Source organism: Oncorhynchus masou, chromosome 4 (genome assembly GCF_036934945.1).
Source record: "Oncorhynchus masou masou isolate Uvic2021 chromosome 4, UVic_Omas_1.1, whole genome shotgun sequence".
In the NCBI taxonomy this organism is placed as follows: domain Eukaryota; kingdom Metazoa; phylum Chordata; class Actinopteri; order Salmoniformes; family Salmonidae; genus Oncorhynchus; species Oncorhynchus masou.
In genome coordinates, this window is record NC_088215.1 from 12055169 (window position 1) to 12083101 (window position 27933).

Genomic DNA, 27933 nt, shown 5'->3' on the forward strand with positions numbered 1-27933 from the left:
TTTTCTTGGTCACAATTAATTCTGTGGCAGCACAATGACCAAATGGTATACTGTATGAGGCTCTTGATGTCTTTGGTCATGACACTGGTGAGGAGAGTCCTTGGACATTGGACCGGGAACACAGAACTAAACATTTAACGTACAACAGGAGGGTTAAAGGATCATATTCCCCCCCCAATAGCATGGTATTCTTTCACTACTAGCTACTGTAAATTGGACAGTGCAGTTAGATTAACAAGGTAAATGTTCTTTTTACTTAAATGCTAATCACATTAGCGCAACCGTTCCGCAGGAAGAACACCGATCGCGTAGAGGTTAAAACTGTTTATTCCGTTAGTGAGAGTATCATTCACTGCATCACTATTCATTTCAGGGTTACAAATATTGCAGTCATTTCCATTTAAAATATAACTTTATTGAAACAGCATCTGATAAAAAACAAAATACTCTGAAATAAGTCAATACCCCTCAGTTACAATTCATTAAACCTTGAGTGAAAATTTCAAAAGCAGCCATCCCCCACTATATCTTGCAGAATATCTAAAAGCGCTCAATAATTAAAATATGTGAAAGTGCAATAAGAGCAACTGAAAGTGACAGAGCTAGATTAAGAGTATCTAGTCTTAGATATGAAGTAGAATTCACAGCCACCCATGTGCAAAGAACAGTGTGCCATCTAACCCACCACCATTTTCCCCATTTAGCAGAGCACATGGATCAACTCAAAGCAGTCATTTTCAAGACACCAATTACTATTGTAAAAGACCCCCCCCCCCCACCACTTCAGCATAATATGATTTTAGGTGTTAAGGCTGTAGTTATTCTCAGTGCATGCACAAACTTTACTCCAGTGTGACCGTTACATATCAAGTGCAGGCTATCAGTAGATGTAATAACTGTGCAAACCTCATGTCCTAACGTGATGCAAGTACTACAATATGTGGATTAATAGAGAAGTATAGCTGTACGTGCAGAAAGTAGCAGTGAAACCCCCCCCCCCCACTAATAAACCATATTAAATTACTGCATTCATAAAAGAAAATCCATATGTGCACAGCAGAAACAGTATGACAAGTTCCAGGGGGGAAAAAAAGGTTGCAGTGGATATTGTGGTGCATTCTAGCCACACTAACAATTTAAGCTGCTAAACCATGTCTGAATAATATACGTTGTATAATATTGAAGATGGCAGAGTACAAAAACAGATCTAGAATGTCATATTTGGAAAGCTACTCTTTTTTTATATATATTTTTTTTAAAGTCACATTCATAACAAAATATATAAATTTGGCCACAGATTTGTTTTGCACACATGCACAAAATGAGTTGTACAGATTTCAAATGTGAATTAGTAAATCCAGGAGAACGATCTCAGATCTACCTGAACAAAACAGATTGTCAAAAATGGACACTGAAGAGAATAGTATAAATCTTGGTATAGAAATGTTTGTATGATCGCAAGGCTGAATGAGCAGTCAGCTATAGAATGCACCATTTAAATCTATGAGAGATGTTGCATTTCCAGTATGGTCCCTGTAAAATTTGGCTGCTCTCCTGTCACGTTCATCTCATTCGGGTATAGGCTTGGATGCGTCGCTGGGCAGATCCATCTCCTCATCACTATCCCCCATGCCTGTGCGATTCATGACACGGCGCATGTTTAAAGGCAAGTCCCCACGCCTGCAAAGAGTAAAAATCAACCACAGAGATATTTGGTAACAGGATTTATGACTGTGCAATTACTTAAAGTAATACATTGAGATCCTTTTATGCTTGTTCAATGTCGGGCCCAGTAACGCATTGTATTTCTGTAAGGTGCCAAAAACACCATTAGTCGTGAGTTAAGAATATTGCCAAAAGAAATGTTACAAATAGATCCAACACAATCCCCTATTCTACCTGACATGCATACTCTACACCTGGGGCAAAAACGAAAACGTGCACCCAGGGTGGGCCACAGGACCGAGTTTAGGAAACCCCACTCCACACAGTCCATTTCTAACTAAACCTCGTGCAACACTTCACTAATGAATATAGGTTGGAGGGACGACCATACCGGAGCTTGCTCTTCAGGGTGCTGACCTCTCGGGTCACGGCGTCTTGCGACTCAGTGGCATCCTCAAGCTCCCTCTGCAGCTTCCTGCGGTTGGCGTTGGCCCGTGTCACTTCCTCCTCTGCCTCCTCCAGCTGACGCTTTAGCTGACGTGTGCGGTTGTTCGCCTTTTCCGCCTGTGGAGTACAGGCAGAGGACGTTCGATCAGTGGCTGCAAATCTATGTATCCTTCATCTATGGACGCTATACAGTAACTGTGCAAGGTGGTTCAGGGGCTGCATCTATACAGCATGTGGTTTCTGGTTGTTTTCCAGATATCAGCACAGATTCAGGACAGGTCTGTACAGATTATCTGGGGTATATTCATTCGTCGGTTTCCATTGGAAAATGTTTAGTCTGTTGCAAAACGTTTGTTTTGTAACAGAAACCGTTCACTCCAAACAGAAAACATTTTGTAACAAAAGAGTTTACAGAACAAATAGTTAGGCCCCTCTCCCTTTACGTCAGATTGTTTTCCAACAGAAACATTTACTGTAGGAAAACAAATGTTTCTGTAGGAAACCAATCTGACTAATGACCACCCCAGACCTTTACAATACATAGAAACTATACAATCTGCATCAGTCATCTCTTGTCTGGCCACATTACACCTGGGACTATAAACACACCCACACCACAGGAGGTTGGTAGCACCTTAATCGGAGAGGACAGGCTCATAGTAATGGCTGAGGCAGAACGGTATCAAATACAAACATATGGGTTTGATGCCATTCACTCCATTCTAGCAATTCAGCAGCCTCCACTGATATACACCCATGGTGCTACTGATAAAGGGGTAACTGATCTACTTCTATGCAGAGAGGACCCACCTCTGCTTTGTACTGCTCCGTGTTGCGCCTCTCGTCCTCCACCTGCAGCAGCACCTCCTTCAGCTTCTTCTCAGCGCGCCTGACCAGCCTGGACGATTGCTGACGCTCCCTTAGAACAGAAAAATACAAACAAAGTCAAGACATGACTCATGTAACGGGGCATTTTCTCCTAACCTGCTTCTCAAAATTCATAGGAGGTCAAAGGGGAGGGACCTTGGATCCTCTCCTACAATACATTGAGAAGGAAGCAAGGAGAGAGGACGTGAGGAAGGACCAAGGGAGACCGAGCCAATGGTTTTTACTTACTTGGACTCCAAGTCCAGTTGCTCCTCCAGCTGCAGTATCTTGGCCTCCAGGGCAGCGATAGAGGCCTTGTACCTCGACTTCACAGTCTCCTCCAGCTCCTGCAGCTTGAGCTTCAGCTCCTTGTTCTGCCGGTCCAGCTGGGCCTGGGTCCCCTCCAGGCGCTGGGCGGTACTGCGCTCCGCTGTCAACTCCGTGACCAGCTGGTCGGTCTAGGGCAGAGTGTGTAGAGGTATGGAAAAGACTATGCATCGAGATGAACTGGACAATGTCGTGGCCGGCCCATAACTTTAAACATGGTGCATTTGTCTCAATTGAGTACCTCTACTATAAATAGAGCTCCAACGATTCAGGTTGAAACACTACATAAACAGACTTCAATTATTCTTCAACCAGACTCCCTCTTCTCCCTTTCCCTTGTGACTAACCCAGATAAATTGAAATACTTTCTCGGTGCAGCTCCTCAGCTTTGCCATCAGTTCATTACCTGCAGCATATTTCTCCTCAAGCGGTCATTGACCATCTCTGTGTTCAACTGCTCCTCCTCCAATTCCTCCTCTAGCTTAGCGATACGAGTATCCAGCCTCCTCTTCTCATCCACCGTCAGGGAACTGAGTGCGAGGGGGTGAGAGATACATTTTGGTTGGGAAGAAGGCCACCACCACAGACATGGCAAATTCCATGCAAATTTAATGCAATTTCAGTGTTTCTAGGGAGGTGTGAGCCGTACTTCTTAGCGTTGTGGCCGGTGAGCTCGTCCTGCAGTTCGTCCCTCTCTGTCTGGGCCTGTTTCTTGACTCGCTCAGCAGACGCCAACTCCTATGGAAGATTGAGAGGAGTCCGTCATGAGGAGCATAAGAACATGGACAGTGGGGGTGGAGACAGCGAGCGAAGGAGACCTGCAGACAGATGGGGCATACCTCCTGGAGACGGATGGTGTCAGCCTCTATTGCCTTGAGCTTCTTTTCGTGCTCCTTGGCCATGTTGAGGGCCTCTTCCCTGGAGAGACGCAGATCCTCCAGCTCCCTCATCTGATCTTTCAACAGGGCCTGTATAGGAGGAGAGAACCCCAAAGGACTGAGTCAAGTATCAGACTGTAGGGCTTGGTGTCGCTCTACCGAAAAAGACTGCACACTGCCTCATTTATAGTGAGTCGTGAACTGTGTTTGTGTCGGTGTAAACCTTCTAGCAGCTGTTAAACACGTCTTCAGCTCACTTGTGGTGCATAGAGAAGGTTACCGTGTGTGCGAGATCAAGCCACTCTAAAGAAGTTAAAACCAAAACACACTGCTCTGCACTCAGGTAATTACTTCCTGCCAAAAGTCTAACATGGTTTGTTCAAGGGACCAGCTGTAACCCCTCTGGTTCTAAACTGAGACCAACTCCATTAACTAGGCCTATGTCACAAGCGCCATCTGATATGCAAGCGCCGATGAGACTTGGAGCAACCACCAGGGACAAGTGAACATTAACCAACTTCAGAAAACTCACTAGGAACAACCGCGTTCCCCAACACCTCTTTGCTCAGCCCAGAGTGCTCACTGGAGGGAAACCGCGAGCCACATCTTCACTTTCCTCCACCTTAACAGGAGACGCACTAGGCCTCCATGTGACAGGAACGTTCAACCGCAAGTGACAAAACCAGTGGATCTGGCCCTTCCAAATTCTGTTTAAGCTCCCGATTCTCCTCAAAAAAAACAGCAGCGTCACCCCGCAAAACCCAGATCAGGTCTTCCAGCGGATTTTCACAAGCATCACAACTGGGAACAGTCTCCTTCACAGTTTAGTGAGAAAATTGTCAGCTACATCTGACACCTAACCAAGCTCACGGTCAGTCTGCTGAGGAACCACAACTTTAAATAGACACGTGAATCTCTCAACCTGCAAAAGGCATATCTCTGCCCAGGTGGTCTCAGCTAGAGACAAGAACCATTTTCTGGGAACCACCATCTAGTTCAGGCAAATAATGGTTTCCTCTAGGGCCCACCCACAAATCCTCCTCCCTATCGCTTTTTTCTTTTCTCATCAGCACTTCTGAATATGTGTAACTTTACAAACTGGGCATACCTCAACTCTCCTTGAGAAATGCCGCTCGGGCTGCATTCAGTACGAAACAAAGTGGAATGTCAATTAAACAAAGTGCTGTTCTGAATGACAAGTTGACAAAGGGGGTTGGGTTGTGGAATACTAAGCATGGCCGCTGCCCTTTAAATACGTCAGTCATCACGCCATACCCCTGCCACACCCACCAAGTGGAGAAAACACGTCTGTTCAACAGTCCTTGCTATCTGGAATCCTTGGGACGTCCACCAGTTGAAGTGGAAAAAGAATCAGGGGGTAGCGCAGACCGAGACTCAGACCCAGGTCTAGCAATTGCCAAGCCAACACCTTTTAATTGATTGAAACGGCATGTAAATTACAACAAAAAAAAATCCTACATGCAGCAACACTAGCGGACAATCCTGGAAATGCCAGTGAAAGCAGAGTACCTCAACTCACTGCCCGCCTGTGTGCGTGCCTCTATTACCTGCAGTTTCTTCAGCTGTTTGAGGGCCTCGTCACGGCCCTTGTTGGCCATGCCGATGCCTGCCTCTAGCTCTCCCAGGTCCGCCTCCAGCTTCTTCTTAGCAGCCGTGGCCAGGGCTTTCTGCCGGCGCTCATCCTCCAGCTCAGTCTCCATCTCACGCACCTGGGGAACATCACAGATCCAAGGTTGTATTTAGTAGGTTCAAGGTTGTTGTTTTTTATGAGTATTTCTTATTGGATAAGTAGTCTCTTCCGGTTTCAGACTTTTCTTCCAATTGGTATGTAATGAACACAACCCCAATACCTGTTTGACCAGCTGCTTCCTCCTCTCTTCGCCCTGCTCGTCTCTGGCCTGCAGGTCCCTGTCGGCCTGGGCCTTCATGGCCTGCATGTTGACCTCCAGACGCAGCTTGGCGTCCTCCGTGGTCTGCAGCTCATCCTCCAGCTCCTCCAGTTGCACGCGCATCTCCTCCAGCTGTTGATCCATGGCCCGCTTTGCTTTCTCCAGCTCGTGGACCTGCACCAAGAGACAGAAAGGATGAATGAGGAAGTTTGGTGCATTCACATTTTGCGGCGTTTGGAAAAGTTTCAAACTATCCTCAAATCCTCCCGATTTGCCACCTTAGCAAAACACATTGGAGAAGGTCGGACTGGGCTTGCATTTTTAAGAGTCTAGAAGACAGGACGCAATGAAGCGAGAACTTGAGTCACCCACTATCAATAGTTCCACTATCCTTCTAGAGAGTTCTACAACATCTGTGAGTTACAGACTTACACTTTTACCAACGTCGTCCTTCGATGAGACCAGGTCCTCCATCTCTGCCTTGAGGACCTTGTTGGCCCGGTCCAGTTCACCCTTCAGGTCCTTAATAGTCTCCAGCTCGCGGGTCAGAGTCAGGGCCCGCGTTTCCTTCTCCCTGGCCTCTGCCTCAGCCCGGTCCCTCTCCTCAGCATTCCGGCTGGAGATGGTCTTCTCCTCAGTCAACATCTGTTATCAGGACAGGCGAGAAGGTATTTCAGTAAGACAGTGGAGTCAAATCAAAATTTTGTTTTGATATAGTGCTCAAAGCAAATTTGAACCTGAAATGATTGATCAATAAATCATATGATGCATAGATCAATAATTACAGGTTCATTTTATGAATCGCTTGTCATGGGCCAGTGAGTCAATCTAGCAAATAAGCCTCTAAAACAGGGTTATCTAGTCCTTGAGGGCTGCAGTGGTTCCAGTCTTTGGCCATCCAGGACCAGAGGTGCTCACTGCCCACCTCTGCTATAGAACCTCTATGCCATTAATCACCCATCAACCCTTTCACCTGGTCAAACTTCTTCTGCTTCTTCTCCAGGTTGGACACAGTCTGCCTGAGGTTGTCCTGGTCCACCATCATGTCATCTAGTTCCTGCTGCAGACGGGTCTTGGTCTTGTCCAGCTTGTCGTAGGCCGATGCCTTCTCCTCCAGCTGTTGGACCACGCCCTCCAGCTCCCTCTGCATCCGTTTCTTGTTCTCCTCCGCCCCCTCCAGGGACTGAGTCTCCAGCTCCATCTTCTTCTTCATCTCCGTCAGCTGAGGGTAAGAGAAGTTTGGTAGAGAGGTAAAAGGAAGAGATGCACATGACACGAAGAGCTGATTGGTCACGCTAAAGCATCAAGGTCGTGTCAATATGTAAAATACATGAAGTGCCTCAGACCTCATGGCCTGTATGTCCGAGCGTACAAGGTGGCATAGTTCAAGCAGGGGATTTGATTGAGAAAATATAGAAAGACTTCTGTAAGCATTCAGTGAGGTGTGTAATACATGCACAATAGGGGGAACAAAACTGGATAGTATTATGGAGGTCGAGGGACAGGAAGGTGCTAGAAACCTGCGCTTGGAGGGTGTAGAGCTGCTTCTCCGTGTTCTTCTTGCTCTGCTCCTCTTCCTCCAGCGTCTCCCTCAGGCTGTTGTGGTCATCCTCCATCTGACGCAGACGAGTGGTGAAGGAGAGCTTCTGACGCGTTTCCTCCTGGAGCAGCGCCTACAAAAGAGGACAAACAGGAGGGAAAGAATGGTTACAGTGTGTGTGTGTGGCCATTTATAAACAGCACAACATGGGCGTGTGTGACCGTACCTGTACATCCTGCAGTTGAGACTCCACAGTGGAACAGTCTTTAGTTGCCTTGATGGACTTGCCCTCCACCACACTCAACACGCTGTTGACGTTGTCCAGCTCAGACTAGAGACAAGACACAGGAGGAGGATTTAGGCCACATCAATCCATTATCCCTAATATACAAACACTCACTATCATCCCCCTTGTTTTTACACTGCTGCTACTTGCCGTTTATCTATGCAGTCCCGTCACCCCTACCAACATGTACAAATTACCTCGACTAACCTGTAGCCCCGCATATAGCCTCTACTGCTTTAATTTATTTAGTAAATATTTTCTTAACAATGAAGTTCAAGAAATTGAGTTAAGGGCTCGTAAGTAAGCATTTCACTCTAAGGTCTACACCGGTTGTATTCGGTGCATGTGACAAATAAAGTTGTATAACGTTCATCTAGCCATCCACCAACCCAACATAATAATACTTTGAAATCCCCATTCATCCACCCTCTTACCATTCCCCATCAGCTACAGCCAAGAGCCAGTCCACACCTACCTGCATCTTGGCCACCTTCTCAGCCAGCTCCTTCCTTTGCCTCTCGCTCTCAGTGTGTTTGATCTGCAGTTCCTGGACCTGGGACTCTGCCTTCTTCCTGCGCTGCTCTGACTCATTCCTCCCCTGGGTCAGGGTCTTCAGCTCGATGGCCAGCTCATTATGTTCGCTTTCCATAGCCTGCTTGGCTTTCTCCACTGATGCCTTGTTCTGAACAAGCAGACACGTGGGCAGGAGGTTACATAGACGGTTCTCTACCGAAATACTATAATGTACAGCATGTTTAACTTCAGAGAAAGCTCATGTTGTACACACACAGATGAAGACTTCAATATGAAATACAAACTATTACAGTAAAATGTTGAATGTTACGGGCTGACCGGTCAACCTTCAGGTAAATATAGATTCCACCATTCACACGGTCATGAAGGAGAACCATATGCCCCCCCCCAAAAAAAAGATGACTACCCATAATCCCTACACATGAACAGTATAACCCAGTTTAAGTGAGTCCTCACCCTCTTGGCCTGCTCCAGCTGTTCGTTGAGCTCGTCGAAGGCCTGGTTGTGTTTGTGCCTCATGTCGGCCACCTGCAGCTCGTGCACCTTGGCCTCGTCCTCCAAAACCTTCTTGAGCTGGGTCACCTCAGTCTCACGCTTGGTTCTGAACAGGATGGAGGAGAAAGAGGGGAATAGCACCATAGGTCTTCAAATGGGTAATTGTCTATTACTAAAACTTAACATTTACGCATAGCAAACCACCATCTTGCTGTCCTTCACCAACTGTGTGTGTGTGTGTGTGTGTGTGCTCCCAGTACCTGAGCTCCTGCTGTGTTGCAGTAGAGTCCAGTGTGTCCTCCAGCTCAGTCTTCAGAGCCTCCAGTTCCTCTCCCAGGTCCCTGCGGTGTTTCTCAGCCTTGGCCCTCGCAGCCCTTTCCAGCTCCAGGTCCTCCTGCAGCTCAGAAAGCTGGGCCTCCAGCTCCCGGATCTTCTTCTGGGCTGTGTTCTTGGCCGCGGCCTCCTCCTCTATCCTGGAGGGTGGTGGGGAGCGAAGGAGGATGGGTGTTAGAGTGTAAAGCATTGAAATTAAAGTCATACAATAATATTTTGTAGACTTTGGTTTTACTGTATGGGCTCAATGAGATCCTAACAGCAGATCAAACTCGTTCAATGGAAAGTAAAATCTCGTTCAGGCCAACCAAAAGTGGGCCGCAATCCAATTGAATGTGGCCTGCGTTTTTCTTCATACATGCGGCCTGTAATGAATCATTTCGAAAAATGTCAAAAACACAGAAATAGAATTTAGGCCCTTTCTCCAATCATGCGTTTCCCTTTCACTCACCTGGCCAGAGCAGCCATTAGCTCCTCCTCCTTCTTGGCCAGCTGGGCTCGGAGCTCAGCTATCTGGGCCTGCAGGTCAGCCATCTGGTCATTCAGCTCCGTGGAGTCTCCCTCCAGCTTCCTGCGGTTCTTTTCCAGCTCTTGACGACTCTTCTCCTCCTTCCTCAGCCGGTCTGGTGAGGGATGGGAAACAAGGGTTGTCTCAATAATTTAAAGTGGTCTGTCCGGGTCTCAGATTGCCGGTGAAAGCACTTTTCAGATCAGTACAGACGAAGGATAAAAGACAAGGAAATGTGGTTAATCTCAAACATAGACCGACACTGACATAAATTCTATGGTCCACCTACCCTCCAGGTCAGTGATCATGGCCTCGTGCTTGTTCTTGAGTTTCTGCAGGCTCTTGGACTTCTCCTCCTCCTCAGTCAGGTTGGTGGTGAACTCGGAGATACGTTCCTCCAACAGCTTCTTCTCCTGCAAAACAAATAATCCCACACACGGTCACACAAACAATCCCAGAAGGTTACACAATGTCTGAACCACAAGAGCACAACCGGATATTACATTCAAAGACAGCCACCTAGTCCCTGAATGCCAAACAGTAATTTTCTCTTAAAAATTGGTCTGTGATTACTTGCTTTATTGCTGGAAAGAATTACTGCCCAAGTGATTATTTTATTCTTCCAGCCATCTGAAGAGTTAAAGCATCAACTCGTATTACAAACCTTATTGAGTTTGTTGTTCTGGTCATCCAGCACCATGACATTCTCCTCGATCTTCTTCAGCTTGGCATCGGTGGTCATCTTCTCCAGCTGCAGCTTCTGCCTGGCTGCCTCCTCCTCATCCAGCTGCTGCTCCAGGTCCTACAGAGAGTGCGAGAGATGGAATGTTTTAACCTCAATTCCTGACATCACTCCCTTCCCCTCCAAGTTCATTAAGTGCCACACCCTTTGAAGGTGAAATGGAAGGGAAAATGAAGTGAAAATTGACAATTTGCAAAGGCAATTTAATAGGAGAAATAAAGGTAATATCTTACTATTTACATGTGACTGACAGGTTTGGACCACAAGGGAAAGTTAGTCCACAATAAATATATATTTTTTAAATCTACCGTAATGTTGGTCTGCATCTTCTTCCGCTCGGTCTGTAGCTGGGTGACCCTCTCCTCTTCCTCCTCCACTCTGGACTCCAAGTCGTGAAGGATATCCTCCAGCTCCTGCTTCCTGGTGGCCAGCTTGGAGCGCATCTCCTCCGCCTCGGCACACAGCTCCGTCTCCGCCTGTAGCTGCTCCTGCAGGGCGAGCTTCTCTGCATTCAGCTGGTGGTGGGGGGAGGCGTTATAAACAGGGCATTGATGCAAGGCTGAAATGCTGGTTGGTTTATGATACTATGGTGTTAAACAGTATGAAAGTTACTCTCTCCATCCACCGACAATGTATAAGACACAAGGGGTGAGTTCCTGGACATATTCAGCCTTGGACTAAAAAGAAAACTCAAAAGGAGCATCTCAGTTAAACCCTTGAGTCCAGGACTAGTCTGTCTGGGAAACCACCCCTACAAGTCATATTGAAACACCAATTCATAATCATTCTGAGTGGACCAGTCAAATCAAAAATGTATGTCACATACACATGGTTAGCAGATGTTAATGCGAGTGTAGCGAAATGCTTGTGCTTCTAGTTCCAATGCAGTAATAACCAACGAGTAACCTAATAATTCCACAACTACTACCTTATACACACACAAGTGTAAAGGGATAAATAATATGTATATAAAGATATGAATGAGTGATGGTACAGAACGGCATAGAAAAGATGCAGTAGATGGTATTGAGTACAGTATATACATATATGAGATGAGTGATGTAGGGTATGTAAACATATTAAGTAACATTGTTTAAAGTGGCTAGTGATATTTTACATCAATTTCCATTATTAAAGTGGCTGGAGTTTAGTCAGTGTGTTGGCAGCCACTCAATGTTAGTGGTCATTACCTTACATTGGGGCTCAGTCCAATCCATAGAAATAGAATTGCTAGAAGGGACACTCCATACCTGTTGCTGCTTGGCCTCGAACTCCTGCAGCTGCTCCTCAGTCTGTTGCTGCCTCGCCTTAGTCTTCTCCAGCTCATCCTCCCTAGCCTGCATCTCCTCCTCCTGCCTGGTCACCTGCAGCAGAGGCTTCACCTGGGGGAGTAGGGGGAAGAGGACGGGGACTCAGGACAATGCAGGTAGCTGAGGAGTAGGGGGATGAGGTCTGCAACACTGATATTAGGATGCTCCCGTATGGATTTGCAACAGTGCGTGTACCTTGGTGAAGAGTCGCCACCACTGCCAGTTCCTGAGTTTGAGGTAGGCAGCACAGTTCCTCTGGATCACCTTCATAGCAGTCAGCTGCTGCTGTCTCTTCGTGAAGGCTCTGGAGACAGAAAAAAAAAAAAGAGAACCTCAACCTCCATGATGTTATTGGAGTATGTGTATGTAGCGCGCTCACACACACCAACTAATACACAGTATAAAACCATGAGCCAAACATCATAAGTAGCCTGCTAGTTACTGCTCTAAATGACGAGTTCCTTACTTGCGGGCCACGTATCCACGACACCAGGACTGGAAGCTGATGATGATGTCAGTGATCTTAATGTCCCTCTCCTCCTCCAGGTGGGCCAAGACTCCAGCCCGGAAAAACACCTTACTCTGGCCAATCCGGAACAGGTTGGAATCCAGCTCCAGGGCCTTGATCTGGGAAGAGGAAGGAGAGAGAGGATGACATTTGGGATTGACATTGGAAGACTGGTGAACGATGGTTTGGTCTGACGCCTCTTACCATGAGCACACAGGCTTGTTTGCCGTCCATGAATCCCTTGGGAATGGCGTTGGGAGTGAGGATCTCATATCTGGGAAAACAGGAGAAGTTTAAGAAGATTAGACACTGATAAGCAATAACAGGCTAGTCTGCTCAGTGAAGCTGATAAACAGGAAGGAAATGACCACAAAGACATGTTTCCGTGGTTACCTCTGTCTGAACTCCTGGAAGACGATGCGGTTGGGGAAGCCTTGTCTGCAGATACGGATCCCCTCCAGGACTCCATTACACCTCAGCTGGTCCAGAACCAGATGGGGCTCCAGCTTACCAGCCTGACAGTGATGAAGTGAAGTGTCAGGATTTTAAATATTTTTATAGTACATGTGCTGAAGCAAAGACCAACTGCCTGTGCCTCATATTTAGCATATATTTATTATTGAAGTTTATAGTCAAATCACTCATTGAGCAATGGAAGATTTGATGACTGGACACCATACCTTCTTCTCGTGGTTGGGGATGATGCAGCGGACAAAGTTGGGGTTGGTGTTCCTGAGAGTGGTCATGAGGTTGGACAGCTGCTCCTTGTAGAGCTGGCCCACGGTGCGGAACATGCCCTTACGGATCTTCGTGGCCCCGTGTATCCCCCCTTCAGACATCCCAGCAACTTTGTCCAGGCCCACAATACGGTCCACTGAGAGAGAGAAAGGGAGAATGAAAAGGAGGAACAGGATCATAGAGAAAACTCAACTCATCTTTCCTGCAGTGATTTTCTTGCACCGTGTACTTCCACAGTTCAAACACACAGAAAGGTTGCTGCAGTTCTATGTACCAACAGTAAGTGACACACTATTAGAGTCTACAGCCCAACCCAGTTACTTTCTAGCCCTGTGGAGGCTGCTGAGGGGACGGCTCATAATAAATGGTTATCATGCATTTGATAACCATCATTATGAGCCGTCCTCCCCTCGGACTCTCGTCAGCTCTCGGTATCTCGAGACTTGCCGTCTCTCCAGAGCTCCGACACAAACTTGTCAGTGGACTGGTTGAGCAGCGAGGCCACGTTGTCATTCAGGGGGTCCATGTTCTTCATCAGCCACTCATCTGCCTTGTAGTCCACCTGGGGAGGGGGGAGGAACCATTGTGATCACATGGCGGACCTGTCAAGTTGTGGTTTTACCAATTTGCTCAGGTTAAAGCTCAATTCTGGCAAAATTCCCTGGTTTTTCAGAAATCCCAGTTGTAGGATTTCTGAAAACATTCATAAAGTACCAAATTTTGCCACCCAATTAGTGATTGATAGATTCGCCACGAGTGGTAAACTGACTTTTCCTGCATAGTGGATGATGCAGAAGTCAGCAGAGTCCTTGAGTTTCTTGGGCTTCTGAAATTTGGGGTTGTTGCCCTGCTCCTGAACCACCTTCTCCACAAAGCTCTTGTCGGTGGCCTTGGGGAACCAGCACTCTTCATCCAGCAGAGCCAGCACACCAGGAGGACTGGCCTAGGAACAGAAGGAAAGGTTTAGGGGGGAAAGAAAATAATAATCAGCTACTTGTGGAAACACTAATTCAGTGCATGTTGGGTTGTGCAGGACATAAAAAAAGCCAACTTCAGGGGATATTGACTTGCATTGGTTTTGGTGAAAAATGCTCAAGTTTGCATTTGGTGACAGGAGCCAGGTAAACGAAACCAAAGGATGGATTGCTGTTTATGTGGTCCAAAGACAACGTGTGTAATTTGGAACAGAACAAATCACATAAGCCTCAGGTCCATTTGAGAAGAGGTCATGGCAATATACTAACATGCTTCTCGATGAGGTCGATACAAGGCTGCAGGTCCAGGCCGAAGTCGATGAAACTCCACTCGATGCCCTCTCTCTGGTACTCTTCCTGCTCCAGGACGAACATGGTGTGGTTGAACAGCTGCTGAAGCTTCTCGTTGGTGTAGTTGATGCACAGCTGCTCAAACGAGTTCAGCTACAGGAGAAAGAGGGGAAAAGACAGAAGGTACACATTCATTCGACAGACCTTTTTGGTGGGAACTCAGAAATGAAATGTTTAACGAGAAAAAGCAGTAGAGATGTCTACGCACCATCTAAATAGAGATGAAGATACATTTTGAAAACAAATTGACCACTCACACCAAGCCATTGTTTTCTTTTCAATGACCAACAAACACCTTTCCCACGACCTTCGGCTCACCTCAAAGATCTCGAAGCCAGCGATGTCCAGGATGCCGATGAAGGAGGCTCCCTGTCTCTTGGTTTTGTCCAGGGCCTTGTTGATCCTCATCACCAGCCAGCGGAACATCCTCTCGTAGGAGGCCTTGGCCAGGGCCTCCACTGCAAACTCAGCCTGCTCCTGGGTCTGGGCCTTCTGAACGTAGTCCCTGCCCACCTTGATCCTGGGGGACAGGATGGCCCGGGTGAAGTCGGTCACGTTCATGCCCAGCAGGTGGCACACTTTCTGGGCCGCTGAGGGAGAGAGAAAGGGGTGGGTGAGTGGGTGGTGCTGGATGAATGGATTAGGTAAGGGATTGTAGAAGCCATGAAGGAGGGTTGCAGGAGACAAAGTCTAATTAAGAACCCAAGTTGGAGTAAAGGGTACACACTTGTTCCAACCCAGCACTAATACCTGATTCAATTATATCAGGGAGCTCTTGATTAGTAGAAACAGGCAAGTTAGTGCTGGACTATTTTGTTTTTGTTTTTAATGAACCTAGTACCAGTCCTGGGGGAACACCAGAAATTATTAGTGAAACATGTAAAGTACCTGTGTCGTCAGGCATGGAGGCCTGGTCAGAGTTGCGCTCCTTCTTGAAGCTCATGTTCCCCAGCTGGAGAACGGCAGACACAGTCTTCAGAAGACCTGATGGAGAACAAGACCAATTAAATCACAATTTACCAGTTATTTACATAAATTGCATTGATCTGTGAAAAGCTACTTGAACATTTTAGTATTACAGGCCAAGAATCAGGCGTGACAGGGGTGAGTTAGCGTACCTATCCGCTCCTCCTCTGGGATGCTCATGATGTTGAAGGCGTCCATGGTCTCCACAAACAGGTCACGGTCCTGCTGACCAGGGATGGTCACGTTCCCGTGGGTCAGGAAGCGATAGTTGTTGTAGTCCTCCAGACACAGCTCAGCTGGTTAGAGAGACAGAACACATTTATGTCTTATAAATGCTTTAGTTATTACAAGTTAAAGCATTATACCTGCAGGCTTTAAGTAAAGTTACTGGATATTATTTTTAATAAAATTAAAAGACTTTACAGTCTAACCATCATTATAATAATGGTTGGCATGTAGCCTAGCGGTTAAGAGCGTTGGCCCAGTAACCGAAAGGTCGTTGGTTCAATGTGTCCTTGAGCAAGGAACTTAACCCTAAATTGTTCCTTTAAGTCACTTTGGATGAGTTTCTGCTAAAAAAAAAAAAAAAAATGACATAGGTTAAAGATGAGTGTGTTGCTCACTCACAGCGCATTTTGTCCCCAGCTCCCGTGAGCATGTAATAGAAGACATGGAAGGCCCTTTCATCCTTAGCCTGCCGGATGGCTCTGGACTTCTCCAGCAGATCTGGCAACATGGTTCGTCAAGACAAATAAATAAACCACCATAGACAACCAATAAGTTATGAAATATTTTATGTTAAAGCGACAATCCTTAGTTGCTACATCAATTTTTGGACGTATAAAACTAATATGTACCCATTGATACTTGAATAACTTAAAATGCCTCATGAGCTTAGCCATACAGCGTAACATTTGTTTACAAACATTGGAGTCAAACCAGCTTATATTTTGGGTTCTGAGACATGGCTAAAACTAAAAACGTTGCCATCCTGGATGGGCAGTCCTTGCATCCATCGCTCTGGAATTTGAGTGTGTTTATTTATCCAGGCCCATCCCTCAGCTTTTTCAACTAATTATTATAGCTTGAAGGCACACACACACACACACACACACTTCTAGTACTATGAAGACGCATTGATTGAAAGGATACAAGTTTCAATGTTGGCTCCCACAATGTATCCATTGACGTCAAAGTTGATCCGGATGAACTTCCCCTAGCAAGAGCGAGAGTAAACAGGTGGTGGTGGTGGTGTCACTGGATCTAGTTACAGTCAATACTGGTCTCTTGTCATTAACAACACAATTGCGAAGACATAAAAAAAAAGTTTTTCAAAGTGCTTACGAATCTGGAGGAGTTGTCATTCTTGACCGTCTTGCCGTTTCCAAAGGCCTCCAGGATGGGGTTAGCCTGCAGAAGTTGTTTCTCTAGCTCCCCCTGGTGACAAATCATATACATGCAGTATATTCACTTACAAATACTCACACACACAGCAAATGTTGTCATTATGGCAGACGGAAGGCAGGACGACTCAACATGAGCATTTATGCAGTAAAATGCTGCAACTACTTAATTCATTGCTGCAAGCGTTGCATTTAATCTTTGCGAGAAGCATTGGGAGCACCCGATTGACTCCATGTGTTAGTCGTGGAACTGCAGCCATGTTATGCACATGCACACGCGTAAACTAGTAGCCAGTTCATTAGGTACACCCATCTTGTACCAGGTTGGACCCCTTTGCCTCCGGAACAGCCAGAATTCTTCGGGGCATGGATTCTACAAATTGTGATGTTCAAAATGTTGCTCAATTAGTATCAAGGCACCTAGCTTGTGCTAAGAAAATCTTCCCCGCACCATTCTACCTCCAGCCTGCACTGTTGACACCAGGCAGGATGGGGCCATCGGCTCATGCTTCCCACGCCAAATCTGGATTCTGCCATCAGCATGACGCAACAGGAATCGGGATTCATTGGACCAGGCAATGTTTTCCCACGTGATTGCGTGCCACTGATGGGAGTGGAACTGTGTGGTCGTCTGCTGCAATAGCCCACCCACGACAATGATAGAGGAGTTGTGCATTCTGAAATGCTATTCTGCGACATTATTTGGCCGTTTGTGGCCCTAATGTTAGCTTGCACTATTCTTGCCATTCACCTTCGACCTCTCTCATTAACAAGCTGTGTTCACCCACAGGACGGCCACTATCTGGATGTTTTTAGTTCGTCGCACCATTTTCTGTAAACCCAGAGTGAAAGCCCAGACGTTTGAGATACTGGAACCGGGGCGCTTGGCACTGACAACCATACCACAGTCGCTTAGGTCACTCGTTTTGCCCTTTCTAGCATTCAATCAAAAAGTAAATGAATGCCTCGATGCCTGTCTACCTGCTTCCTAAAGCAAGAAACGGCCTGGTGACTCACTGTAGGAGCAAGCCATTTTCGTGAACAGGGTAGTGTACCCAAAACTGGCCACCGAGTGAATATTGCCTTATATCAGTGTTCATCATAGACATATATAAATTAGCAGGTGTGCATGGCTGTAAGCAGTAAACAGCAGGATATGCTACCATTATGATACAAACCAAGAAAGCATGACCCCAGGGAAGCTATAATTTCCTAATAAACCCCCACATTCATGTTAAATGTTCCACATTGTGACACCAGACCGGTTGCCCAAGTACAAGCAGCACACACTCCTGTCCACAAGACAACGAAAACAAAAGATAAGCCCTTAAAAATCATGCGAGAGAATTCAAGACCGTCGCTGAGATCCCAAGACAGCACACAGGCGTGTAAGACCAAAACATAAATCAACTTTTGTTGATGACCCCCCTGTTCTAAGACCAACCAGATGAGGTGGACAAAGGCCAGACAAACATGATATTGGGTCACCCCTTTACTACTAGTGGCCTGACTCATAAGCACTTTACTGATGGCTAAACACCTGCTAGCTACACACAGCTTAAATTTGATTCTAGGGCTGCGTTTACACAGCGGACAATTCTGATCTGACCCAACACATATCAGATATTTTTCAGATCCGATTGGTCTTTTGAACAATTAGTGAGAAGAAAAGAAATGCAGATCAGAAGTGGGCAACCTGTGTAAACAGTCCGAAGCATTGTTACTTGATCTGCTTTACTGTGCAGTCATTTGAAATACCATGCAGTCCTCTTTCAGGCCGAAATCTCTAAAGGTGTTAGTTAGGCTTACGATATAACACAAGGATCCTTCACCACGCCTCAAATACATCATTTCACCTGTACATTACACAGCTTGCAGACAGACTGTAGTTAGTAGAACATGCATGTACATGAAGGGAAACCGCACTGGCGAGATGGCCATTAACTCACATGTGCTAATGCTGCACCCTAGAGATGGGAATGATGGGTGGAGAGAAAGAGAGCGAGAGTTTAACACAAATACTTGCCATACAGTTCCAAAACAAACTGTCACCCAACTGGAAGGGACTAATGACTCCATGTCAATGGATTGTTGAATACAATCCCCCAGTCAGCAAATGGGCCCCTACTCATAAAGACAGTGCTGATCAAGGATCAGGTCACCCCGTCCATGTAATTTCACTCATATAGAGAGCTAAAATGCAAAAACTGGTCCTAGATCAGCACTCCCTCAGGCACTTTATGAATACGGGCCCTGGTGACTGCAGGGAGGCGAGGCAGGCAGGTCCGGGCCTGAAACAGCAATGTTAAGAATATGGAACTACCCTGACTCAGGGAATAAGTACAGGGGGGTGAGAACATGAGCAGCAGAAGAGGACAACTGCAGAGGACAGAGAATGGAGGCGTAGGGAGAGGGGGAGTGGGGAGGTGAAACGGAGGGCTGGTACTGACCTGGTCTTTCTTCGACTTAAAGGAAGAGGCAACGTGTGCCAGATACTGGATCACTTTCTTGGTGTTCTCAGTCTTCCCAGCTCCTGATTCTCCTCTGTAGGAAAGAGAGAAATTAGATAGAAATGAGAGGGGGAGGGAGAGATTACAGGAGTTGCTGATTGAAGACGAGAACAGACGGCAAAAAAAAAAAAACGCACAAATAAAACACGGGGAAGATTTTGAGCAGAGACAAAGCTTACGTGCAGAGGATGGACTGATCTTCACGATCTGAAATAGAAGACAGAAAATACATGTGAGTGTATGTGTGTGGGGGGGGGGGCACAGGTGTGTGTGTGTGTGTGTGTGTGTGTGTCATCACATTCTCTCACCCTGCATCATACTCCTGTAAGCGGTGTCTGTGATGGCGTAGATGTGAGGGGGCATCTCGTGTCTCTTCTTGCCCTTGTACATCTCTATGATGTTCTCGGAGTAGATGGGCAGGTACTTGTAGGGGTTTATCACCACACAGAAGAGGCCAGAGTACGTCTGAAAGATACAAGGGACTCAGCACACAGGCAATAGTAACCATCTGTACCAAGATTCTGACCCGAATGTCTCACAATATGGCAAAAGACGACCGTGAATAATATGCCGCTACAAAAATCACCTGTTGTCCAGAGGGCAAATGTGAATTTATCAGAAATGTACATTTCTCTGGGCAAGAGTATTACTGTATACATGTGTCATTTTAAACGCATGTACACATGCATATTTATGTAAATATGTGCATATGAAACATGCAAAACAACTCACGTAGATGAGGCCAGAGTAGTAGCGGTCCTTGAGGTTGTGCAGCACTGAGGCCTCATTCAAACACGTGAGCTCGGCCATGTCCTCCACCTTACTGAACTTGGGAGGGTTCATCTTCTGGATATCGTCCTTGTTCACCGTCACCTTCTTGCCTGTGTCGGCTAGCTCCACCACACACTCCTCTCCCTTCTCTTCCTTGACGGAGCCGGCAACGAACCCCAGCGTCTCCGAAGGGATCCATACGAGCTTCTTGGTGGCCCAGTCGGCCTGGTCTAGGGGGTTGGCGACCTTCCCACCATCTCTGTAGAGGAACTTGTCCGCTTCCGACATGGCGGCTGTAGGACGAAGACAATAACAATGGGAAGACCACACCAGGAGGTAGGCTGGAGAAAAGGGAAGTGAGCCAGAACAGTGGCTGTAGAGTGGAGAGGAAAAAGACGAGTCATGGAAACACGGTGAAAAAGAGACGATCATGGTTTGAGCCAGGAGTTTGTCCTGAACTCATGACCGGCCCTATAGAGTTCAGCTTCTCCCTGTACAATAATTGATTTGCTTCTGATAATTGATTTGCTTCTGTAGGATGGACAGGGAGCCCAGAGAAAAATGCAGAGCTAACTAAGATGTTTACGGCCCAGCAAAACTATTTTGGTCGAAATGCCTTACTTTAAAGTGATGGGCACTCAACAGTATACAGGTGCGGTTCGGGCCGTTGCAAAATGACTAAAGGTAGAGTTCCGTAGATCTAATAACTCCGAGACAAAGTTTGAGTGAAATGTTTAAGCGTATAATTCACTCAACCCATTAAGGTTCAGGTCATATACACACACACACACAACATGCGATTCCCGTTTGCTGAAGATGCATTGCTATGCGTGAAGTAAACCTGCGTTACATGAAACGTGCTTCTCTGGAATATTTGGCATGTACGAGAGGAGCCCCCCCCCCCCCGGGCACACGCTCACACACGGCTGCAAGCTAGAGGTTGTACTATGAGGATGTATTACGAGGATGATCCTCTGTAAGCTCGGTAGATTTTCTCATGGGACGTAAGAGGCGTTATGGACTGACTTTGCCAAGCATAAACTGGATCAGACTAAATAGGTTGTGACAATCAGGAATTGTGCATGCACACGTCATTGGATTCCCACAAACACAGGGAGAGACACCTTTCTATTGTGACCTTTTGCCTTTACAAGCTGGTCTTTCGCACTCCTGCTGCCCTCTACAAGAAGAGACAACTTCTGGGCATTGACCTGGTGCTCCCTACATACACGGTCACTTGTCTCTCCCTCCACTGTGCCATACGTGCATTTTAACCTCCCCCTTTCATTTACCTGAACATCCAATCTTCCAACCAGGGTCCCATTCTCATATTTCTTCCTTACCCAAAACAAAAACACTCCCACTATTGCTTGATGCTCGATGAAGCTGACAATGTCTTAAAATGGACACTGGACAGTTGAGTACTTTAACACCACATAGCTTTCCCAGTATCATGTTCATCACAAAAACAGAAGAAAATGGAATGAAACATGAAGGGACTACCTGACCCTTGTCTAATAAGAAACGCTTGGATTTTTTGTTTTGTTGCTAAATGTTTTGCTACGGTGTGCCATAACGAATGCACCCCAGCTGTCACGTTATTACATAACATTGTCTTAAGGACAAGTAACTAGCGGTGGACTAGTCAGAGGAAGACAAATGAGGACTTCCTTTGAAGGGGAACAGAATACAGTACAGCCAGTGAGGAATGTCTGGAGCAAGTTTAGACAGACATTTCATTATACTCATCCACACACAGACCACACCCTTAAGAACAGATGCCATGTCTGAGAAAAGTCACTCTTCAGGTTAAATTGACAACGACACAGAGAGATCCACAACCTAATACTTTCCCCTTCTATCACAGGGCTTGATTTCATAAAGCGTCTCACAGAGTAGCCCCATTGCTGATCTAGGATAAGGTCCCACCTGTCCTAAATCTTCTCATTATGATCCAAAAGGCTGATCCTAGATCAGAACTCCTCGTCTGAGGCGCTTTATGAAAACAGGCCCAGGTATTCTAGGTCAATTTCTATTTCCATCTGCTTGCGTCTCTAGCCATGACCCTTAAGGGTGTGTGTGCGCATGCTCATGGGCCTCAGGCTACAAGTACGGACTACAACGCCCAGTAGTAACCAGTTTTTCCTCCATGGTAACATTCATTCCATTCCAGGTCAGATCAATATCGTCAGGATTACATCATCTGTACAGGATTGCCTTGTCCACCATTATAATTTTAAAACCTCTTAGGCTGCATTTACACAGGCAGCATAATTCAGATCTCACCAATTTGTCTTTTGCCCAATTAGATCTGATGTGAAAAGATCTTAGGTGACAGTTCAAAAGAACAATAAGTGGAAAAAAAAATATCAGAACTGGGCTGCCTGTGTAAACGCTGCCTTATACTGTTTGATCGCTAATGAGGCTGTGTCCAGATCTATCAGCATATATTGCAAGGTTCTCTCCCACTTCCCTGCAAAGCATCACCACGTGTTGATTATGTCAGTAAGTATGGTGGTGACACTAAAGTGAGTCTCTCTTACCCCTGTCCCCCCTATCGGGGAGAAAGTGTGTGAAATAACAGGGACAATAAGAAGGGGGGGATAGAGGGATGAGAGCGAGAGCGAGGGACAGAGCGATAACATCCAGGTGTCTAAGTTCATTATGGGCTCAGACTGATGCTCTGATTAAAGACAGAGGGGGAGGAGGATCACCTCAAGGATCTGTGTCCATGCTGTTGGCTGTCCACTACATGTGCCAGCAGGAGTGGACTACTAAACCAGAGTGACACAGCTTAAAATCAGAACTGTTCCCACTCATAATGACCCACGCATGCTAGCCTGATTCCAGATCTGTTTGTGCCGTCTCGCCAACTCCTTGTCACTCAGCCCAAACGTGACATTGAGTGACAAGAAGTTGGCACAAAGATCTGGGATCAGGCTAATCTCAAGCACATAAGCCTCATCTGAAACACATAGGAGGAATGGGTTCTCATGGGAGACATGAAGAAATGCAGACAAGACGACCATGAGAATGTGACTTTCACACGAATGTGGGTTTTCAGCAACAAAGTGCTAACTGTGGGCCAACTTCCACAGGAAGTTGCGTGATATGGTGTTGCAGTGTTGACACATGCATTTCCTGAGGGTCTTATTGCCTAACTTCAGTCTAAAAAAAGGACCCTAATGACATCTACAATTGATGGTACCCATTGTCATACAGTGTTAGAGGATCAGAGCGTAAGCCCGTACAGTGGGCTGTGACTGCCAAGGATTTCCTAGTCACCTTTCAACTCATGACTGGCCTGCCAACTCAAATGACGTGTCAATTAAAGGGCACTTACACCACTTTTCAACCTAATTTCCATCGTCTCCAGCACAATATCAGTGTAGGTCCACATATGTGAAAAAGGTACAAATATAAAGTTTAAAAGTTGCTGAAGCTAATGAATGAGGTTGAAGAGTGGCGAAATTGCCCCCTAGACATAACTCCTTATCCATTCACTCGAGGGACCCCAGCATGGTTCTTCTTGCAGTTGCCCCATTAGACTGCCATGCATTGGGTCCAGATCTGTATTTAAAAAGTACTTGAAAAGAGAAGGTAAGAAAACGCTAACTAGTCCTATAAACTAGTGGGGGGGGATTTGGCGGCCCAGCAGCCAATGCTTTGCGGCCTGACGGCTGCTATAAATCCTGTAAGGCAACTCATCCAACTCTGCTACCAACCAGTATCATTTACCTAGGTTATGCCGTCAGTGTCAAAACTAACACAGCATAATAAAGTCCTACAGCTCAAGCTGCTGCAGATGGCGGTGGCATGTGTCTGTCTGTTAAAAGGGCAGGGGGAAGCCAAGCTAAAGACTGGATTGAATGGATGCCAAGACGACAAGTGCGTAGAGGTATTGAAACGTGATGCTGAGGACAGCAGGGCAGGTCTGTCCAGAGATGGACATTGGCTAGTGGTGACCTCAGACCTGGTTTTAAACAGTATTTGAACGATTTCAAAATGCTATCTGGGCCTAATTGCATGGCACACTGGAACGGTCCCAACAGTGCCCACCCATCTGGCACTCCAGGTAGGCTTAATGCACCCCTACTTAAAATCTTGACTCTTGGGTAGATGTAACATCTCAAATGGTATGCATTAGGTCAACCGATTAATCGGAATGGCCGATTATTTAGGGCCGATTTCAAGCTTTCATAATCGAAAATCTGCATTCTTATTTTCAATGACGGCCTAGGAAGTGGGTTAACTGCCTTGTTCTGGTGAAGAACGACAGATTCAGATTTTACGGTTAACTAGTCCAATGCTATAACCACCTGCCTCTCGTTGCACTCCACAAGGAGACTGCCTGTTACCTTGGCTTCTACGGCATTCACGTAATTTGCTAGCTAGCATTAAACTTCTAATAAAATAAAAAAATCTATCCTAATCACTAGTTTTAACTACACATGGTTGATGATATTACTAGGTTATCTAGTGTCCTGCGTTGCATATAAATCGATGCAACGCTGGGAGATGATTTAACAAAAGCACATATGCAAAAAAAGCACAATCGTTGGACGACTGTACCTAACCATAAACACCAATGCCTTAAAATTAATACACAGATGTACATATTTTTAAACCTGCAAATCCAGGTTAGCAGGCAATATTAATCAGGTGAAATTGTATCACTTCCCTTGCATTCATTGCACGCAGAGTCAGGGTATATGCCACAGTTTGGGCAGCCGGGCTCATTGAGAACTAACTTTCCAGAATTTTATGTAATTATGACATAACATTGAAGGTTGTGCAATGTAACAATAATTTTTAGACTTAGGGATGCCACCTGTTAGATAAAATACCGAACTGTTATGTATTTCACTGAAATAATAAGCGTTTTGTTTTCGAAATGATAGTTTCCCGATTTGATCATATTAATGACCAAAGGCTTGTATTTCTGTGTGTTATGTTATAATTAAGTCTATGATTTGATAGAGCAGTCTGACTGAGCAATGGTAGGCAGCAGCAGGTTCGTAAGCATTTATTCAAACAGCACTTTCGTGCGTTTTGCCAGCAGCTCTTCGGCAACACAGGCTTGAAGTCATAAACAGCGCTATCAGCCTAATGGCTGGTGTAACCGATGTGAAATGGCTAGCTAGTTAGCGGGGTGCACGCTAATAGCGTTTCAAACATCACTCGCTCTGAGACTTGGAGTAGTTATTCCCCTTGCTCTGTAAGGGCCGCGGTATTTGTGGAGCGATGGGTAACACTGCTCCGAATGTGGCTGTCGTCGTTGTGTTCCTGGTTCGAACCCAGGTAAGGGCGAGGAGACGGACAGAAGCTGTACTGTTACACTGGCAATAATATAGTGCCTATAAGAACATCCAATAGTCAAAGGTATATGAAATACAAATGGTAGAGAGAAATAGTCCTATAAATACTATACAACCTAAAACCTCTTACCTTGGAATATTGAAGTCTCATGTTAAAAGGAACCACCAACTTTCATATGTTCTCATGTTCTGAGCAAGGAACTTAAACTTTAGCTTTTTTACATGGCACATATTGCACTTTTACTTCTAACACTTTGTTTTTGCATTATTTAAACCAAATTGAACATGTTTCATTATTTATTTGAGGCTAAATTGATTTTTTATTGATGTATTATATTAAGTTAAAATAAGTTTTCATTCAGTATTGTTGTAATTGTCATTATTACAAATAAGTCCGATTAATCGGTACTGGCTTTTTTTAGTCCTCCAATAATCGGTCGACCTCTAGTATGTATCCATTTCATATGTTATGAATTCCAATTTGTCGTCAGCAACATTAGCTAGGTGGCTAACGTCAGCTGGGGTTAGGGGTTAAGGTTAGCCAACATGCCAAGTAGTTGCAGAGTAGTCGGAAAGTTGCTTAAAATGCTGAAGCTGTCCGTGATGAGATTTGAACACAACCGTTGGGTTGCTAGACATTCGCTTTATACGCACGTCCGCCCAACCACCCTAATGTTTTGCCTTAAGTAACCTTCCGTCATACACAACTATAACATATCATACTAATTTGAGTGCCACAGATTTACATTTACTATGTTACGTGTAGTGTGAGACCTGACGGTCTCTTCTCATCTAGTTAATGCCAGACACTCCTAGTACCTGCATTAACAACTTTAGTATCTAGGGAAAAAGTGGGTTGGGGAAGTAACTAAGCAAGATTGTTGATGTGATTGCATAACAGATATGCATGTACTATTCATATAAATCTATTTTAAGGTGTGTATGGTCTAGTCCTCAAGGAAGACTAGATTCCTACCAGGAATATTGCATTCTGCTACATAGCTCAGACAGCCAAATGGCCTGAACTGAATACAGGTTTGGCTCAATTTGAATGCCACACCTTACGAAACAACTCAAAACACGAGACCCAGTATTTCAGGTGGCATAACCATTTGAATGTGAGTGTGCGAATGTTGTATCCTTAGGGCAGATCCATAACAAGGCCTGCACGCATTTTGTGCTCCCACCAACCCATGGTCTCAAATTCCAACCAAGACAAGCAAACATAATACAAATTGGCAGTGTTGGAGCGCATTGAACTCAATTTAGTCCAATAGTAATTTAAATATGCGTTTATTAGGCAAATGTATATTTTCCAACTTCAGACCTGCCTAATTCTCACTTAGGCAAAAATATATTAAAAAATCCCCAGAATTTTTTTTGGAAATGTCAAGACGACGAATTGTAGTTAGAGTGAATTTCGGGTAGCTTTGGTGTAGCTCGCCGTCTTTCAGTGTGAAACGATTGGTAGCTTAGTAAACTGTTTTCAGAGTAGCTTCCGCAAAACAGTAAATGTGTCAACGTAAAAAGTGCACTACTACAGGGTTGATGGCTGTGGTTTGGAATAGCCAACAAGTTTGGGCAGCAGAGCATAGGATGGAACACTGGCTGGGTGTTGTCCTTGTTAATTACTGGTCATGACGTGGGGAAATAATCATAGTTTGTACAGGTAGCCTTGCAGATTCTGCCACCCAGGTTAGCTTTACTCAAACTGTCACCGCGCAAGCTTGGCAGGACTAATGTGAAATGACTAGAGAGAGTACCAATATTAAGGCCCATCAACTAGCAATGTAGTTTTCAATCTGTCCTAGTGTCCCCTCTTTACTACCAGCGACCACGTTCACACCGGAAGCAGTGACGACAGATATTTAAAAGGACACCTTGACGTCGAGGAGTACGGTTGCTGCTTGACGCCTCACCTTTCGATCTACATTCGCAATAAAAATGACGAGGCGCACATGAACGCAGAACTAATAAAAATAACCTACTTGTCTGTCGCCGCTAGTAAAGCTTCCCGCAACAGACTTCGAAGTAAGCACTAACATATTCCAAGTAGATCTCATTCCACGAGGATTACAGAGGGATCGACAGACAGGTAACCTTGATACAAAATAAAAACGTACCTGCTGCTCGGTTGTCGGAACTACGGAGTGAATTCGGTTGCTCTATCGGTTTCCGTGTATGCAAAGGCAACTCCTTCCACGCGACACCAAACTCCAAAAACCGTAGTGCAGATGCTTCCCTTCTCAATGATCTCGCTTTCTGTTGTCTCTGCGCCGGGCGTGGCTGAAATAGGGTGGACATATCGAAACTATGATCCGCCCACTTTATCATTCACAGGTGAGAAGGGTCTGACTGCGACCCGCGTCCATGACAAGACTCGGTAAGAAACGCCCAGGGAACCCCCGCCGCCTCTTGTATTGGCTCTTGGCTACTTACATTTGAGTCATTTAGCAGATGCATTTATCCAGAGTGATTTACATGAGTAATTAGGGTTAAGTGCCTTGCTCAAGTGCACATCGATAGATTTTTCACCTAGTCAGCTCAGGGAT

General features: G+C 45.6%; 1 protein-coding gene across 2 annotated transcripts; it reads right to left on the reverse strand.

Moving 5' to 3' along the window:
• Positions 1-309: 309 nt before the first annotated feature.
• On the reverse strand, positions 310-27700 carry LOC135523979 (myosin-9-like). 2 transcript variants are annotated; one of them, XM_064951045.1, is made up of 41 exons: positions 27505-27700; positions 20025-20356; positions 19601-19757; positions 19472-19499; positions 19233-19326; positions 18732-18749; positions 16724-16816; positions 16532-16595; positions 16007-16105; positions 15532-15675; positions 15302-15397; positions 14732-15003; positions 14333-14506; positions 13858-14031; positions 13536-13650; positions 13031-13224; positions 12744-12865; positions 12555-12624; positions 12309-12469; positions 12038-12146; positions 11783-11914; positions 10841-11047; positions 10455-10592; positions 10080-10203; positions 9734-9905; positions 9210-9422; positions 8911-9055; positions 8396-8602; positions 7861-7965; positions 7615-7767; positions 7068-7316; positions 6527-6739; positions 6056-6268; positions 5753-5914; positions 4146-4274; positions 3956-4044; positions 3713-3836; positions 3229-3437; positions 2923-3031; positions 2057-2229; positions 310-1680 (listed from the first exon to the last, which is right to left on the reverse strand). In XM_064951045.1, the coding sequence occupies exons 1-41, from the start codon at positions 27683-27685 to the stop codon at positions 1569-1571; spliced, it is 6075 nt and encodes a 2024-aa protein (XP_064807117.1). In that variant the 5' UTR covers positions 27686-27700; the 3' UTR covers positions 310-1568. The 2 variants fall into 2 exon arrangements, with proteins under 2 accessions (XP_064807117.1, XP_064807126.1); XM_064951054.1 differs by lacking the exon at positions 18732-18749.
• Positions 27701-27933: the final 233 nt, after the last annotated feature.